Here is a 17,490-nt window from a genome sequence, read left to right as displayed (position 1 = left end):
GGCAAGAAAAGGGGGGGGGGGGATTTGATATAGTAGAACAAGAAAGTTGAGGAACAGAAGCAGAGATAAACTAATGGACTGAGTGTAGAGAAATCTCATTGGGGAACAGTTATAAAACAGAGAAAAATACACACAATAAAAAAAATAAAAAAAGCAAAACAAAAAAAAGTCTGCTTACCTTAACGCCATGGCCGACGTCGTCCAGTACAGTGTAGTCAATGGGCTTCCTGATGTACCTGACCGGCCGCTCCACATTAGGTGGCGCTATGATCTTATGTGTCCTGGATGTGTTCTTGTTGGTGGTCAGGATCCCGATCTCCCGCCTGGCCACCTTCTCTTTATGGATGTCCACCGTCTGTAAATGACAGAGGGGATGTGATTGATGCCACAGTGGAAACACAGAGACACGCAGTACAACAGGGAGCTCTGGGATTGAATGAGCTTGTCATACAGCGGCTTAAGAAGGTTTAATTAAATCATGAGGCTTTGCTTTTCATCAACGAGGTCCATAATCTTTTTACAACAGCCTGTGCACATTATTAAAATCGACTGTGGCAGAAACGAGGTCCCGAACCAAATAATGACCGAAGCATGTTATATGAACATTGCTGACTTTGATAATTGATGGGAATGAGTTTACTGGCCCTAAATCCAGATGTAACTAATTATTAATTTAATTCTAAGGTCAAAACACACAAAAACGTGAAAATGTAAAATCAAAAAATGATGGTTTAGAATTGAAAGTGAAGAAATGTAACCGAAGTGATGCAATTGAAAGAATTGAAACATTTCAAATTATACACAAGTCTATTGTGTATTTAAATCATATTCTCACAGATCTATTAGCAGAAAAACATCTCTTTCATCTCCCTTTTGCAAAATGCTAGGGCCAAATTGTGATGCATTATTCATGCTCCTGGAGACAAAGACCGTTTTCCTGCTGAAACTGGACCAATGTTCGATTAATTACCCAGTCCCTTTTATCAAAGCGAATTACTTTAAAGATGCATTAGGAAACCTTGGCTCCAAATGACTAAAATAACTTATTGGAAACCTGAACTCTGAAATCATGCTACCTTTTTTTAATACCCTGCAGGAATATGAATGAGACAGTGGATCTTAAGTTTCTGAATCTGGATTTCTCAAAGTTTCATGTAGCACCTGATTTGGGCAAATTGTTCAATAGATGTTAAACAAACTTGAGTGTATTTGTCACTGGCCCTGTGGTAAGTGTATTATTCCACAAAATATTACCTAGTGCAGCTTTAATCACTAGACAGCCAAGGCAAGAGGGGGATGCCTTGGAGTAGATTCCTCTTTGTTACCATTACTTGAATTTCCAAACAATCTCTGGCTGCAACTATCTATAACCTAACTTATACTGAATTTTAATATCCCTTAGATTTGTTTGTTTTTCTAAAATTGTGACCAAGCTACATACTGAGTGGGACATTTTACAGTGTAAAATCAGTCAGTGTTCTCTAGTGGACGAACTACATAATGGTGAGATCCTAAATGACCTCAAACCTAGTTTAGCATTTCTGTACTTTCCTGTTATTCATCAGCCAACATATCGATACCAATATATCTGCAACAAGCTAACACCAGCCAATATATTGGCCTGACTATCACTCTAGCTTTACAACTAACAATTACTTTCATTAAGGATTGATCAGATTTTTCCCCCCCTCAATAAATTGTTAAATCATTTGGTCTGTAAAATGTCAGAAAATTGTGAAATATTCCCATCACAATTTCCTGAAGCCCAAGGGGATGTCTTTAAATCGCTTGCTATGGCTGACCAACAATCCCACACCCAGAGATATTCAATTCACAACTAATAAAAGCAGCAAATCCTCACATTTGAGGAGCTTGAACCAAATGTTTGAAATATTTGTTTGAATTGTCAACCATTTTGATCGTTTATCAACTTCAATCAAATCTTCAACACATCTCAGCACCATCACACAGCACTGCATTTCCAGAAGCAGCTGCCCTTCACTGAGAGATGAAAGGCCGCAATGTCTGCTGAGGGCAGACCAGTAAAACGATGGTCTCTCACAGGGGGGAAGGAGTCAGCGACCAGCGCCAACAGAGGATTCCTTTCATGCCACGGGGATCTGGAGCTGGACTGAGCTCTGAATCTTTATACTGCACTGTACCACGGCCTTAAAGTATCACTTTAGTTGAGGGCAATCAGCAACACTTAAATGTAGTGCAGTACAGTTAAGTGCTGTCAAGCTCACATCTCTGGACAAAATCCAGCCTAATTTTAAACTGTGACATTAATGAGATATAGGCATGAGAGCTGACAAGCGCTAGTATCTATAAAAAATAAATAAATAAAACATATGCAAAGCAGATTTTACTTCTTACAAGACGTGCAAGGGTGTAAGACAGTGGATTGTTCAAAATTACAGAAAAAAGAGGAATCAATATTTTATAACAAGCAAAGTTGCTCAAACATAATTGCTCCCACAGAGACTTCCCATACAAAAGGGGAAACATCCGTTCTGTTCCAATGCGCCCTGTTGTGTTTTTTTGAATAAAGAGGGATGACTAGTCATCTTTTTTAACCTGAGCTCTGCTGCCAGAACATGAGGCTATTAATTTAAAACTGCAGTGACTGAAGTGTTCCCAATGAGGCGAACAAACAAATGTACAAATATTCCACTTTAGCAGCACTACACTGTAGAAGACTTGTGCTAATAACTTGACTCCACAGCTCAGAGATAATGCCCAAAATTCAAACTGTCATAAATCATCATCATCTGGAAACAACTGGGCCAAAACCTAATCAGTCTTTTTGGCTTCCATTTGCAAGGGAGTGATGTTGGGGTACCGTGATTGGCTCTGATGGACCCACACAGACGGAGTAAAGGAGAAGACACCCACTTCTCCTAAAGACTTTGTAATGTCACAGGACATTGTTATCAAAACATATCATGGGGAAGGAGCTTTCGGCCAAAACTCAAGAGGAAAACCACTGAAAGAAACTCCTAAACAAGAGCGCTGTCATTGAAATGTTTTAGCTACATTGTGAAAGCATAGTCTTGGCTGAACATAACTCTGCTTATCAGAGAACATTGTGTGGACAAACATCATCGCAGCTGGCAATGGAGGGAAGTGAGAAGGCGCAGTGGTGAGTTCATGTCCTTCCTGTATGAAGAGAAAAAAATAGCCCTGCTGTAACATCGCTGGTCGAGGTTATACAAGTGTTGACAGATGGGTGAATTCAAAACCACCATCTTTAGCAAACTTTCTCACAGCCGGCGGTTGCACCCTGTCGAGAGCACTTTTCTAACCCATTGACCAGCGCCTAAAAAGATGTTAAATTGATCTGACAAAAAAGCAAAGGTCTAAGTAGAACCGTGCATTCTGGCTTGAGCCCTTTCAACTGACCCAGCAGGGAGCACCGATGTGAGCAATAGCTACTTTCTCCACAGTCTCTTCCCTCGACTGCTTTTACTGACTTTTCAACTGGCATTAAAAGGCGTTCACTTGATCCCAATGGTCCATCTGTTCGGTGGAACGAGACTGAACTCTGAATACATCTTGACAAACTGAAAGGTGGATGATTCACATGTGTTTTCAACCACTGTCACCCATATGTTTGAGGCCTGTGGGTGTCTTCCCAGAACACTGAGCAGTTCTGGCTCTGGTGTTTGGCTTTGAGGCTTTAAGGGCCCCCACTTCTCTCTTTCTGAACAGCTTCTTTTACTCCATCGCCTCCATTGTCTTCCACTCTTCGCTTCCTTCCTTCCACCCAAAGTTCTTCTTCTGGTATTCTTTAAGTTTGGTCTTTTCTCTATCCCTCTACTTCCACCCAAGTCTTCCCACACCCAGAGAAGAGTCACCTAACTATATGACTAGTTTGAGGTCATACATTGGAACTTCTGCCAACACCATCATCGTCATCTACACGTTTAGTCAGACAGAAAAGAAAAAATTCCAGTCGAGGTCACTTAGGACTGGAAAAGTTCTTCCCATTTTGGGATACGAGTGCGTCAGCGCAGTGGTTGCCACGATTAAAGGTTCTTGTTGTGTTGTTAGTAGCAACAAGTGCCTAAATATTTGTGATTTATTTATTTTTGATCCAGATTGGTGCCATATTGGTTGCTGCTGCACTTGGAAAGCTTGCATCGCCAAAGGGGACAAAGGGTCAGCTATTTTAAAAGATTGAACTTCAACACCCAGGAATGTAATGACGTGACCGCGTGTCGCTCAACGAAACCCTGACGTGTTTATGAACCTGTGATCCGCTTTTTGAAAACCAGAGACATAGGGGGGCATACTGAACAAAAAAGGGAACTTCAGGATCCATAAACTGGACTCTTTACAACCTAGGGGACTTAATGATGACTTTGATAGGAAAGTAAAGCAATAATAAGTAATGATTTTGTAGTCATTTCCTAGGTTGACTAAATATCCTGTTAAATGTCGCTTTAGCACTTCATGTTTTTAGGTCATTCTGCTGTCCTTTTATGTACCGCAACTGCATTTGTTTTACTTTTTATTTGGGCATTGACAAGAATGTACTTCTTATTCCTTTGTCTGGTGTTTTACTTGCTGGATTTCACAGACCTTCCAGTCGGGTTATGCTATTTATTAACCAGTATATAGTGTGTATAAATTACACATGCCATTGATAATGGATTTCTTCCAAACTGCCCACCCCTACTTGTATGTTATGTTTCTCTGGGTGATGTTCTATGTATGTCTATGGTCGTCTGATTTTCTGAACATTAAAAGATATGTAAAAAGGTATGAGACAGGTAAAAGGAGAACATATCTTTATTAAATGACACATACAATTTGTAATTCCTGTTAGTCTTCTATCACCACAGGTGTGTTAATAATGACTCGTCCGCCATTGTATTTGTTCTGTGTGTTTGGTATGTCTCATGTTTGATTACAAGGTGTGTGCAATGGAGATTAGAGTACAGGTGCTTTGATTTATTTTCATTTACAAAGTTTTTAAGTACGCAGCACCTTTTCAAACTTGACTGATAAATCTGAAACTGTAATACTAGAATCCTCGCAGAGGAAACTTCTTTGACCCAGTCTCTCCCGCTACTTCGGATTTATACTGCTCAGATTGGGGGGGGTGGGGGTGGGCTCAAGTAGGGCTCGAGTATTTGGGGAAACGGGTCACACATTGACAGAATACATCCACACAACATCAGCAAACAGGGCATAAATCTTTCAGTCCAGTGGTGCAGCCAATCAAAGGACCAGGAATGGAATTTTGCAGCCTTACGCAAACGCAACTTCCTACCAGACAAACGCATACTGTTTTGGAGGGTGAGGTAAGAAGAGATCAGAAAGGGAAAAAAAAAAAACCTTGTCTGTGGACTTTGGTATGGAATTGAGACAGTTGGTTTCACTTCAGCACATGTTGGAGAGAGTAAAAAAAAAAAAACAGCCTTTTCAGCGATTTGGCAGACTGGCCGCAGGATGATATCCTCAATAAAATGCCAGCTATGCACAAATGCACAGACAAACAAAAAGGCTGCACAGCATGTAGTGTAGGTGTAGCAGAGAGCTTACACACTACATGGGGAAAAGCTTGCTACTAGACAAACACACCCTACATACCAATGTCTCAGTGTGCATGTGTGGCTAGCCAGACCAAACAAATGTGCCAATGGTTAATGATAGAGTTCGACTGCAGATGATTATAAGACTTGAAAAAAAAAAAAAAGTATCAGCAAACTGGCAGCAGGGTATAGTCTTCCGGCTCGTCTGAGAAACCAAACACTCTCTCACACACGCACACAGAAAAATACGTTCCCATGGTACGCTGTCCAAGAACATTAGGACATGGACTATTTTTACTGGTGTGTAATAACATAAACCAGAACTACACATCATTATGAAATAAGAAATGACACTTGCTAAGCTCGTCTTTTCAATCCAGGAATTGGAAATCCTTGTTCTGTGGGATTACGAGGAGATAAGAACTATGAAGTACACGTCTGTTAGACACATTTGAACCTATATTACAGGCTTACTGTACAAGAGGATTTCTCACAATGGCCGGAGCAGCTAACAGGTGAAGACAGCCTGATGGGGACATGAACATCTCCTTTTCTAACTCTTCCAGGGGAACGCTGGCTTCTTTCTCGGCAAAGCCCTGCTTTACGCTCACACTATTACCCATGTTCACCCCTGAGAGCGGATGAGCACAATTTGTGAAGCTCAGTGTGTTCCAGGAGTTTATGGCATTAGTATAGTATTTTATGCTGGAGTATGTTTTTTTCTGCTGCGCCCACTTTCTCTCTGAACCTGCCTGATCGGCTTCTACTACAGTTATTTCCAACATTTCCTGAAATACCCTCTTTAGAAAAGGGTCCAGTTGCTTTCGTGGAATTTGGAAACACTGACGCGTATAGAGCTTGGAAATGTGAGCATTCAGCTGCATCATTGAGATGTCTTGTGGTTTTGTTGCATCAATGTGTATTGAGACTCTTGTTGGAGGAGAAATTGGCATCTTTGCCTTGCCTTGGTTACACTGCAGTTCTGCTTTAACTGAATTTTAAATCTAAGGGAAAAATTGCGAGTCTAGAGTGAAGGACTTTAAGGGCAGACACCAAAACTGATACATGCCACTTAGATATTTTATGTCCCTGCTGACTATTAGGACCAGGATTAACAACAAAATGCCATTTAATGCCAATAGCTTCTTTAGCAGTGTATTTTTCCATTTTTTTTTTTGACCATTTAAAACAAAGCAATGCCTATGCTGGCAATGTTTTACCAATCAAGAGTTAAATGAGACATTTTGATGGGTTAGATATGGTTGGATAGGTTGGATATGTCAATGGACTATGAGTATAACTAAATTTTGGGTTGGGTATTAAACCTCAATACTTTTTTGGTACCAACCAAAATGTGTTTGTGCCACTCAGTTTCAAAAACTGTCAAGTACAGTTTGCCTGGTCAGATTCATAATCTTGTTAACTTTTCTTTTTCTTTAATCAAATACGATTTAAATAATAATATGGAAATTGTTCATTAGTGAGCTTTAGAGGTGCTAGTAGGCAGATTTTGTTACCTTTGGAAAGAGCCAGGCCAACAGTTTCCCCGTGTTTCAAGATATATGCTAACTGGATGACAGACATGTGAAGGGTTTAAATTGTCTCAATTAATACTTTGCTACAAAGTGAATATGCATATTTCCCAAACTCTTCATTTAAACAATGAACAAGTTTTGGTTTCTTTTGTTTAGTAGAAAAATGTGTTCATAGACATCAAAGTAGAATGTCAAACAAATATTGTTTTGGTACCGGTACCAAAACTCATCTCTCAGCTAGCGTATTTGCATTAGCGTTACAATGTTTTAAACAATACCCAGCTGTACATTCCAATACATATTAGTGGCTTGAAAAATGCTAAACTATCCAGTATGTCACAAGTAAAGATTGATAAGTCACAGGAAATATTCTCTAAATTACTTTTAAAAGATTTTTCTTTTTCCTTTGTTGTCAATCATCTCATGACCCTTTTGGCTGATCTTGTGACCCATTGGGGCACCCAACCCCGAAACCACTGTTCTAGAGCAACTTGTACTAGATTTGAACCTTCAGGTCACATGCTTCTCTAGACTGCTGCAGCTCTCAGTCTTCTGTCTTTCACCGTGTCCAGCCTCATCTGTAGGAGCAGCGCAATCCAACACTCCCCCAGCTCTGAGCCAAAACGGCTGTTGAAGCAGAGCAAATGCCTCTTTGTCTGGCCTGTTTCTCAGCGTGATTACAGCCAGCACATCTGAAGCCTGTCATCTGCTGAGTTAAACAGTTGTCCAAAGGCCCGTCGGTGAGCCTGTTTCTCTGAGCAGTTAGTGCAAAACAGAGAATGTCTGAGCATTCATCTGCATTCAGAGCCAAAATGGGAGGTCAAACACTCCACAGGGAGTTATCAGTTTGGCAGCTTCTTGTTAAACATCCCTCAAAACTGGATTTCTCTGGTAAATCTAACAACCCATGTGTAGTATGATGGAGCCAGAAGCGGAGGTTGTGAAGATTGGAAGTGTGAAACCTCTCAGCAATGGTCTCTCCCAGTGGAGGAAAAAAAAAAAAAAAAAAAAAAAACTGTTAAAAAGAGTCAGGACAGCATGCCAAGGTCGATGCTTTGTTTGCTAACGCAGCACATATGGAAACACCTCGGCTGACTTTCGCCAATCTAACTTTTGGGCTGAGGCCAAAGAGCATTCTGACTGAGCTCTGAAGTTTACATACAAGCCAAGAGCCAGCATGTGATGCCCAGACTTAGAGCCAGACAACCACAGGAATAACAAACAGTTAAAGTACCCCCTCGAAAACGAGATGGTGCATCTCAAGGAGTTTATCCTCATAAATAAATTTGAATATAAAAGAATAGCTCAGCTATTTTCAGGTCATGGGTCTCAGCTGTGTCTTCTATAAGGGGAAATAAGTATTTCTAATTGCCTGCATTATTCTTACATGGGGAGGAACTGCAGAATAGAGGTGTGATGATTAGTTGTAATTGCAAGTGGGAAAGAATGTACTGATAATGATGATGATGCTCTGCAGTAAGAAGAGGAAATGGGTGGAGATAAAAGAGCAGGAGAAGAAGTTACCACAGAGCATAGCAGCTTATGATTCACTGAACAAAGTTAGTCACTTCAGATCATCACCTCTATGATGAACTGCCACACCTCAAGGTGTTACAACTCACACAGAAACACACAGCTTCCAGGAGGAAGATGCAGCAACCGTCTTAAAGGGTTGTAGTCAGTCCTGAACTGATTCAATGAATTTAATAAAACAAACACCAATTTTGACAATTGATCAATTTTATTTTGTAAAAACTGACAAACATTTACTGGTTGCAGCTTCTCAAAAGTGAAGATTAAATGGTGACTGTGCAGCCATGTGCTGTAACCAATCAGCTACCAAGGCACTCCAAATAACTGAGATTTATATTTACATTATTATGTCCTAAAACCAAATAACTGCAAGTCATCTATTATTAGAATTAAAGAAATAATAAAACAAAATAAATTACATAGCAATATTACAAATGCAGCCCTATATTTCTACTCTATTTGAGGTTTGGAACTGAATTAGAGCTGAAATGATCAATAAATTAGTTGATGGACAACAACAACACTTAAATCGATTAATCGTTACAGTTTTTAAATCATGCAAATATCGTCTGTTTCAAGCCTCACAAATGTAATTTTGTATGTTTTACATTACTTTAACCCAACTACCTTTGGATTTCAGACTGTGGGTCGGACAAAACAAAACATTTGAAAATGTCATCTTGTTAATGGCATTTTCACATTATTACTACATTGCAAACCCATCAATTAGTTGATTCATTGAAAAAATTATTGTTTTTTTTATTATTGATTCATTTAACAATCATTAACTGCAGCGCTACCTTGAACTCGTAGATTACTGGATTTCCTAAGCAAAACATTAGAGACACTCTCTGAATCCAAACTTACAATATCAGACCCATTGCCTTTAATTAACCACTGCCCAGAGGTAATGACCACACAAAGATTATGCCACACACATACACAAATCACTATAATCCACTGAAAAGAGAAAGAGGCATGTAGAATAGTTTAAATATGCAACAGTGAAGAAAGAAAATACAGACAACCGCTGCATGGAACTTGACATTTCAGAGCCATGCAAGCGGGAGAGACCACCAGGAGAGGCAGGAGAGAGACCAAAATACACAGCCAAGCAGTGGGATCAGCAGGAAACACAAGGAGAGCACGCGCGCACACACACACACACACACACACACACACACACACACACACACAGACAGAGAGACCTATAAAGGCTTCATTTCCTGTTTGGATGAGTGCCATTCTTCCTCGACAGGAGGTTGAAAAGCCAGCACTGCAGCACACAGACGCAACCCCAAGTCTTTGTGTGTGTGTGCTCTTATCATGGCACTGCACACACACATAGGCAGCAGAGTGAAACGGCGGTGCAAGTGTACATCCAAAGAATGAGGACTGGAATGAAAAGTACCACACAATCAAATGCGTGCAAAGCCGAGATCATGTACGCAAACCGAATCTTACTCTGAACACAAATGCGGGCTGACTCACGCGATCAGATAAGATTACTATGTCACTGTAGTAAAAAAACATCAGTGAACCTCGCAGCTGTGGGAACAAACTGGGAGAGCACAGTAGATGTGTGTGTGTCAGCTGCTTTCTGCATCCAGCCTGCCGTTGTGCTGCTTCATCACTGTGGTCGCTGGGTTCAGTCGGCACACTGGCCAGCTCTAAAAAGTGCAAGCGATTTACATCATTGTGAAATGCAGCTGCACTGGCAAAATAGCAAGTAGTTAGATGTATTTTCTACAACCACATCTATAAATTCATCAGTTGGTTTATCACCACATTGTCACCTGCTCTTTTAGATAAGCACACTCAAATTAACACTTGATTAATTAACACTGAGCATTCAATTTGTGGTATAACTGTAGAATCATTTACAGTTTCATAGGATCAATATTGCGTTTAATTTTTAGAAACTTTTTTTAAATTTCTGTAGTATTTTACTGATGTTCTATTGTCTTGCAATTACTCCCAAAACAAGGTCTTGGTAACAGGAGTTTCCCCCCCCACAATTGTTGCCTAAGACTGACTCACTATTTCCTCCATGACATGCTGCCATGAGAGGGATATGTAAAAACTGTTCATTTGTTCTTGCCAATGATGTTTGAAAAGAAAATTTCATAGACGTTACTAAGAATTGAGGTCATTTTCTAAAGAGGGCTAAAAAAAAAAATCACATGCATGCAAAACATCAAACCCACATCCATAGCTCAGTATGTATGTGGGTTTTAGCAGGTGTGAAACCAACTATTTTCAGGTCATAGGTCTTCATGCTCAATTCTTCAGCAATGATCATCTCTTTGTTTTGTGTTCGTATCGACACAAAGACAAACATGAGCTAAGGATTTGACAGTATATCAGGGCACAATTGGTTACAAAATATAAAAAAAAATAAATAAATAAAAAAAAAAAAATAGTGACAAATATGAATTCTAGAGCTGAAAAAGTTGCTAATAATTGTTTGTTGCAGCCTGACTTTTATTCTTTTAAAAGGAAAACATGTACTCTCTCTGTCCATTTTCATTTCAGGTTTGTTAAAAATTGCACGAACATATCAAACAGTGACCCCTGGCCTGTACTGCGTATCGTACTAAACTGAGCTCTGAATATTTTATTTTGTTGCACCCAATCTTGTCCCTTCTGAATTCCTTTTAGTTTAACAATGACAATTTCAGATTTTAACTTCCAAATACAAGTCTCGTGTAGCTACCTGCTTCTGGGTTCAATATTATAAAGCAACTATAGTATCAGCATCCGAATCTGAAAGAGCGTTATTGCCAAGTAGTATTTTACACGTACGAGGAGTAAAAGAATCTAATAAAACTATGTGTAGAGAAAGAACAATGTGGCAGATATTTACATGTGCATCACTACTGTACTTGTTGCAGATCAGATTCAGGGAAAAAGCAACTCCATTAAACTGGGCAATAAAACAATGATAATTATCGCAATATAATTTTCCTCAATAACAAAATAACAAATGTTCAATGAATGTTTGATTTAATTAATTTGAACAAACAAATGAGCAATTTTTCAATTCAATCAATTTTGTTGAGGAAGGGGACTGAAAATGCATATTGTTGCGTATTTGTTGAAAAAATATTTTATCATAATTGTTTTGAACGTTACCTCTGATTTGTGAAGTGATCCACTGTTTGGCATCAAGTGTTTGTCACCTTCTGACCATAAAGAAAAGTTTAAAACCACAATTAACCATCTGGTTTCTCTTGTCTCAACTTTCGCTCAGGAGCAAAAATCTGCCTTTAAACTCAAAAGAAATATTGATTTGACATTTACTGCGATAATTATTGATATCAAATAATATGACGTTTTATATCGTGATAACATTTTTGGCCATATCGCCCAGTTCTACTTCAGATCTGTGTAAGGGGGGGGGGGGGGGGGGGGGGGGGGGCATAATCAGGACACAGGAGCTGCAGCATGAATGTAGGCTGTTCTCCCTCTCTTTTCGGGGTATCACAGAGAGGTTTTCAATGTGAGGCTTTTTATTCCGCTGGAGAGACAAAGCGCTCCCTGTTCACAGGCTCTTAGCAGCCACTTCACACGCAGCACAAGGTGGAAGCCCCGCGAGCTCCTCTATTTTCCCCATCATGCTCTTCTGCCTCTGTAGTGCAGAAAGACTCTTGGGTTTGTGAATGGTGGAGGGGGCTGACACACACACACACACACACACACACACATCTGTCAACACAAACGCGCACACACACACACACAATTAATCAAATATTGATCACGATTACGATATCGCCGTTTAAAACGTGTCCTCCACTCATGGAAAATTCTGCTACATATCAAATCAAGCGCTTCCTTAACTTACAGCAAAGGGGGCGATTTGGCTGCGCGCGCACCCTCCTGCTGCTACAGTCCAGAGTAGACAAAATTGTGCATCTCGTTTGTTCCTTTTTTTTTTACCCATTTAACAATAGCCAGCAGCCAATGTCAGTCTTGCCTCCCAGCACAAGCAAAATACAAGATATGCTGTATTACAGTACAGTAAAGTTCAATAAACATGGTATCCAAGTCAGAAGGATGCATCAGTACCAGTTGAAGAGATGCCACCGCTAACCCGACACACCCTGACCTCTTGTAACTGTGGGTGGACCAGAGGAAATGGCCCTGACGCCAGGCAACGTCTCACCACACACTGACTGACACGTTAATGTAAGGGAGCTACATTAGGAGGGCATGGATGGGCACAGACACTGAACAAAGTGATTAATGGAACGACTGTGGAAAGATGACTGTATAGCCTAGTAGATTCTGATTATTGGTGCATTAGGAATTATGCACCAGTAGGCAGTCATGTTTCAGTGGTAGCCACCTGAGAAAACTTCCTTTCCTCGACTTTCCACTGTCAAAACAACATACACTCTGTGAGCTACAGGACTTCCCCTCCATTACACATTCAGCAGAATGCAACACCGGCCTCGAAGGGCCGCCGCTAATCTCATAACCATGAGAAGCGAGTGCAACACGATAATGATCCACCTCTGAACCGGACAGTGGAGAGCAATAAAACACACCCACAGCCTGCAGAGCTCCCAGCACTGCCTCTATATTGTTAAAACAGAGCCACGCTTCATTACAGCAAACACATTCGGACCTCTCCTCTTGCTTATCCATAAAAACAACTACACATAGATGAAGATGCTGTAAATGCACGTCAGACATTCTGTGTTTTTCAAGGTAAAAGCTGCTAATTCATTCACATTTCTCAGGGACAAGCAAATTAAATTGTCCCCGTTATTCTTGTAGCTACAACAATAATCAGCTGGAAGAAAATTAGTTTGTAGTTTGAATTTTTTGCTCCATTTTTTGAAACAAAAAGAAACCCAAAAGAAGAGGAAGACACTTTACTGACCGTCAGCTGACCCAATGTGACACCATCTTCACCATGGCTACAGAAAGTACACAAGCATGGGGATATTTATAGCGTAGGGAGGATGGAATTTCCCATGCACAAGACAAGAGACAGTGATGAGTGCTCGCAATGGAGACAGAAGTCAAACAATGTAAGCTAAGCCTGGAGTTTACCGTATGGCAATGGCTTTCTTTGCTGATCTAAAGTACCACGTCTAACTGTCCTTTACATGCTTTTCCGACGTGGCCCAGGAGGTTGTCATGCAGACCGAGGCAGGCAGTGGTGTCACTGTGACCATGGTGTTTGGCTGAATGCTATTTGTCAGGATATTGACTCAAAACCTGAAGGAGTGTAAATATGCCTTTCTTCTGGTCTCTTTCTTTGCTTGTCATCGTCCATCTTCCATTTCCGTCTGCCTTCGCTCTTATTTGCCGGATCTCTCTCTCTCTCTCTCAAGCCCTCGAGTCTCACAAGTCCTCTTTCCCTCCATTAGACTGAAAATCTGACCTTCATTGTATCCTGAAAGAATTTCTGGCACTCAAAACTCTCTCAGAGGAAAAACACAGATAACGGACATGGAAAAGACAAAACCAAAAGGAACTTCCACTCCACATTGATCACTCTTTTACAGCATAAACGAATAACCAACTTCTCATTTTTAACAAATATTTTATATGTTCAGATGAGTGTGTTGTAATTGTTCCAGGTTTCGTGAATGCCTCAGACTTCTAATCTACGAGATGCCACATGGCTGGAGCTCTTTGTTTGATTTGTCTGAGCTCTTAATGCCTTCATTGGATGAGAGGCTAGATTTACCTGCACATGGCAGAAGCCTTATGCTTTAGAAAGAAAAAGGTTAAAAACCTCGGTAGAGGTTGTAGGGGTGAGCCATACGGATAAATTCCTAGATCATATGTTTATATCACAGTAATGAACATGATATGAGAAAGTGTTATTGATACAGCAGCCAGAAGGAAGGGCTGTTTTTGGTTTGTAAATACCCGACAAAGCAAAAAATATATAAAATCTTATATTGCCATAACTGCCGTGTTGTTTTTTTTTTTTTGCTTTGTTTATATTTTGTCAACCTATTAACGTGAAATATTCAACTTCAAAATTGAAAAGATTTTTTTAATCTTATTGGTGTAATGGTATCTGTGTCCATTTTTCTCACTCAAATTAGCCACAGAATAATTGAATAAAATATTTTTTTGTGTTAAAAAGTTTTTTAAAGTTAATCTCTTTTCAAATGCATGCACAGGCAATATGTGACAAAATATCAGAGATTACTAATGGCTACAAGACAGACCAAGTGACCCTATGTGCAATAGCGCTGCTAAGTAATCAATATTGCAGAATTATTACAGTTAGATTGTGGTAAATGTAAATGTCTTGTAGTGATTAAAGTGCCTCTGAGGACAAGAGCATAAAAGACCACCAGTCATTTAGCCAAAACACACAGGCAGCCAGGCACTTGGACAGGACTGAAACCAATAAAAAAGGAACCATGGATACTACAGAGGGCCTCGCACTTTGTTTGAAAATAACAGAGTCTGTGTGAAAGTGAGAAGAGAAGTGGGAAATGTGGGGTACCATTCTTCACAGCTGTATGCTCTGTGGTGTGCATGTGTGTGAGTGTTTCTGACCTGGGAAATGTGGTTGATGGAGGACTCCATGCGCCGCAGCTGCGAGGCCTGGATGTCCAGCAGCTGGAGTACATTGTTGGCTAAGGCATTGATCTGGTAGGCCACGCTGGCCAGGGACTGGGTGGTGTAGGCTTTGGTCTCCTCCAGAGCTTTCCTCTTGTCCTGGGCCTGTGGATTAGAGAGAGGAAGAGAAAAAAATATAGATGCATTAAAGATGGAAGAGGAACCAAGTTTCTGTTAATATCACATCACTTTCACATCCATCTTCTAGCACCACATCCAGGTCAGGTTTGTGGTGGATTCGAGCCAATAGAGCTGCCAAGATATCCTTCACCCCACGCCCCCAACTTTCATTCCCCAGATACCACACTCTCTATGCAGGGATTTGAGATGATGTAACGAATCCTGCAGCAGCCATATTGGAAGCTCTGAGAACTGACTATAGAACTGAATGTAGCTTCTGTTCAGTGCTGCAGTCCTGTAAATGTTTTTGGTCTTCAAAAAAAGATAAAGAAATAATACTCATCCTGTGTAAAAAAAGCAACAACAACTAACTGCCTGTGTGCTTGAATAGTCATGGCACTAAACAGTTTACTTTTGTAACTATATTTGCTTGTTCACAAACGTCAAACAGCTAACTGAACTAGCGATAAAAAAAGAATAGGTCTATTTAGCCATATGAGCATTTAAAGTATATGAGAGAAAGTGGAACATCTTTCAGATGTAGTTTTAGACCGTGTTTTTAAGCTCGGTCATTGCTGCGGTTACTTTTGTGAATTCAAAGTACAGCTAATGTTTTCTGCAAAGAAGCAAGCTAATGTAGTAACAAACCTTTAAGGGGAAACCCTTTAAAACCTAAATATAATAAGCTTTGGTGGAGTTTAAAAACAAAACGTGTTTAGTAGAAGCTTACATTTGCATGAAAAGCACCAAGTAGTTTTTTCAATAAATTAGCTTGTTGGCTAGTTAGCTGCCTGAACAATCACTTATGTCTGTTTTTTGGCTTTGCTATACAGCTACCCAGCCAGCTGGTTCGTTTCTAAAGTAACTATGTGCTTCTGATGTTAAATGTGAGCTTGGACTACATACATATGGAGTACTCCAACCTTTCAAGACTACAGGTTATAAAGCTCACTAGCATTAGCATCAAAAGCACAGAGTGGGTGGTTAAATTAATTAGCCTGCTGGCTAGTTAGTGGGCTAACAAGGCCAAAAAAACCCCAAAACAAAGTGGAGTGTTTGTTCACGTTGACTGAGCTCAGCTCCTAATGTTGTGAGATAAACTAAAGGCTACGGTTTAGTTTTCCACAATAACCTAAATATGAAAAACACACACACCTATCAGCTGTATCTTGTTTTTGCCTAGGTTATGTTCAGAAACTATAGCGTATATCAAAGCCATGGACATCCATGATGGCACCCCTCTTGCCTGCTAAAACAAAACTCAATAGCATAAAAAAAACAGCCTATGTAGGATTCATTCTAACAGTACTCACTAACAAATTCTTCCCCCATATTATTTCAAAATGACATAAAAAGTGGCAAAACCAGACAAACTTTGTTAACTACACATTCTCGTGAGCTACCTCACATCAAACAGGCTGAGGGCAAAGAGCCGAGCTCCAAACTGAGCCATCATGTTTGATCTCGGTGGCCTCTTCCCCAAACTACTCTCTCATAAAGTAAAGAGCACACTGCCGGGAAGGGCGACACTGGGCTCTGATTACAGGCTGCCGCAGCAGGGGGCAGGTGGTGGTGGAGGAGATAATTATTGGTAGTAGTGGTTACGGAAGAAAAGGAACTTCTGGTCACATGAAGGCGAGAGGACGGATGAACAAAATGAAAACAACCCTGTCACCGTGTGTCTCATCACTGATTCCCCGTGGCAGCGCGTAACTAATCCAGAAGCAATCCGTACGGCTAGAAGCTCCTGACCTGGAGAGCTGCCATGCTGGTTAGCCTCGGCTGGGTGAGGAGGTGACAGCGTTAGCGGTGTTTCTTTTAGCGCGAATCAGAGCAGCAGATGTGTTGTGAGATAACAACCTCAGGAAGGAGGAGAGATTCCTCCAGAGGGCTCTGAGCAAAAGGCCATCTGTTGAAAAGCACGTAGTCATTCATGTGCACACACAGACACCTTCTCATGACACTGTAGTATGGTAGCTGCAGGGAAATATATGAAACAAAAACAAAACAGCTTCATGTGCATGACGGCAATTTCTAAATTGGAGGATGCAGTTTTTGTTGTATAGGGATTTTAAACCGATCACTGAACAACATACGCTCACCTGTGCAGAACTGCTGGCCTGCATATCAAGCTGCAAGTCAGACATGGTGTTTATGTAATTTAA

General features: G+C 40.5%; 1 protein-coding gene across 6 annotated transcripts in view; it reads right to left on the bottom strand.

The window, feature by feature from the left end:
• abi1a (abl-interactor 1a) overlaps window positions 1-17,490 on the bottom strand; it is a 52,705-nt gene that overhangs the window by 23,146 nt on the left and 12,069 nt on the right. For all 6 annotated transcript variants that reach the window (XM_046029267.1, XM_046029343.1, XM_046029508.1 and 3 more), the window contains exons 2-3: window positions 15,143-15,310; window positions 179-355 (exon numbers count right to left, since the gene is read on the bottom strand). In XM_046029267.1, coding sequence (XP_045885223.1) covers window positions 179-355; window positions 15,143-15,310 — 345 coding nt within the window. The remainder of the gene's footprint in view (window positions 1-178; window positions 356-15,142; window positions 15,311-17,490) is intronic.

The sequence above is a fragment of the Micropterus dolomieu genome, linkage group LG01 (genome assembly GCF_021292245.1).
Source record: "Micropterus dolomieu isolate WLL.071019.BEF.003 ecotype Adirondacks linkage group LG01, ASM2129224v1, whole genome shotgun sequence".
Taxonomy (NCBI): domain Eukaryota; kingdom Metazoa; phylum Chordata; class Actinopteri; order Centrarchiformes; family Centrarchidae; genus Micropterus; species Micropterus dolomieu.
The sequence above is the reverse complement of the archived record's forward strand: the minus strand, read 5'-3'. Positions and strand labels throughout refer to the sequence as shown.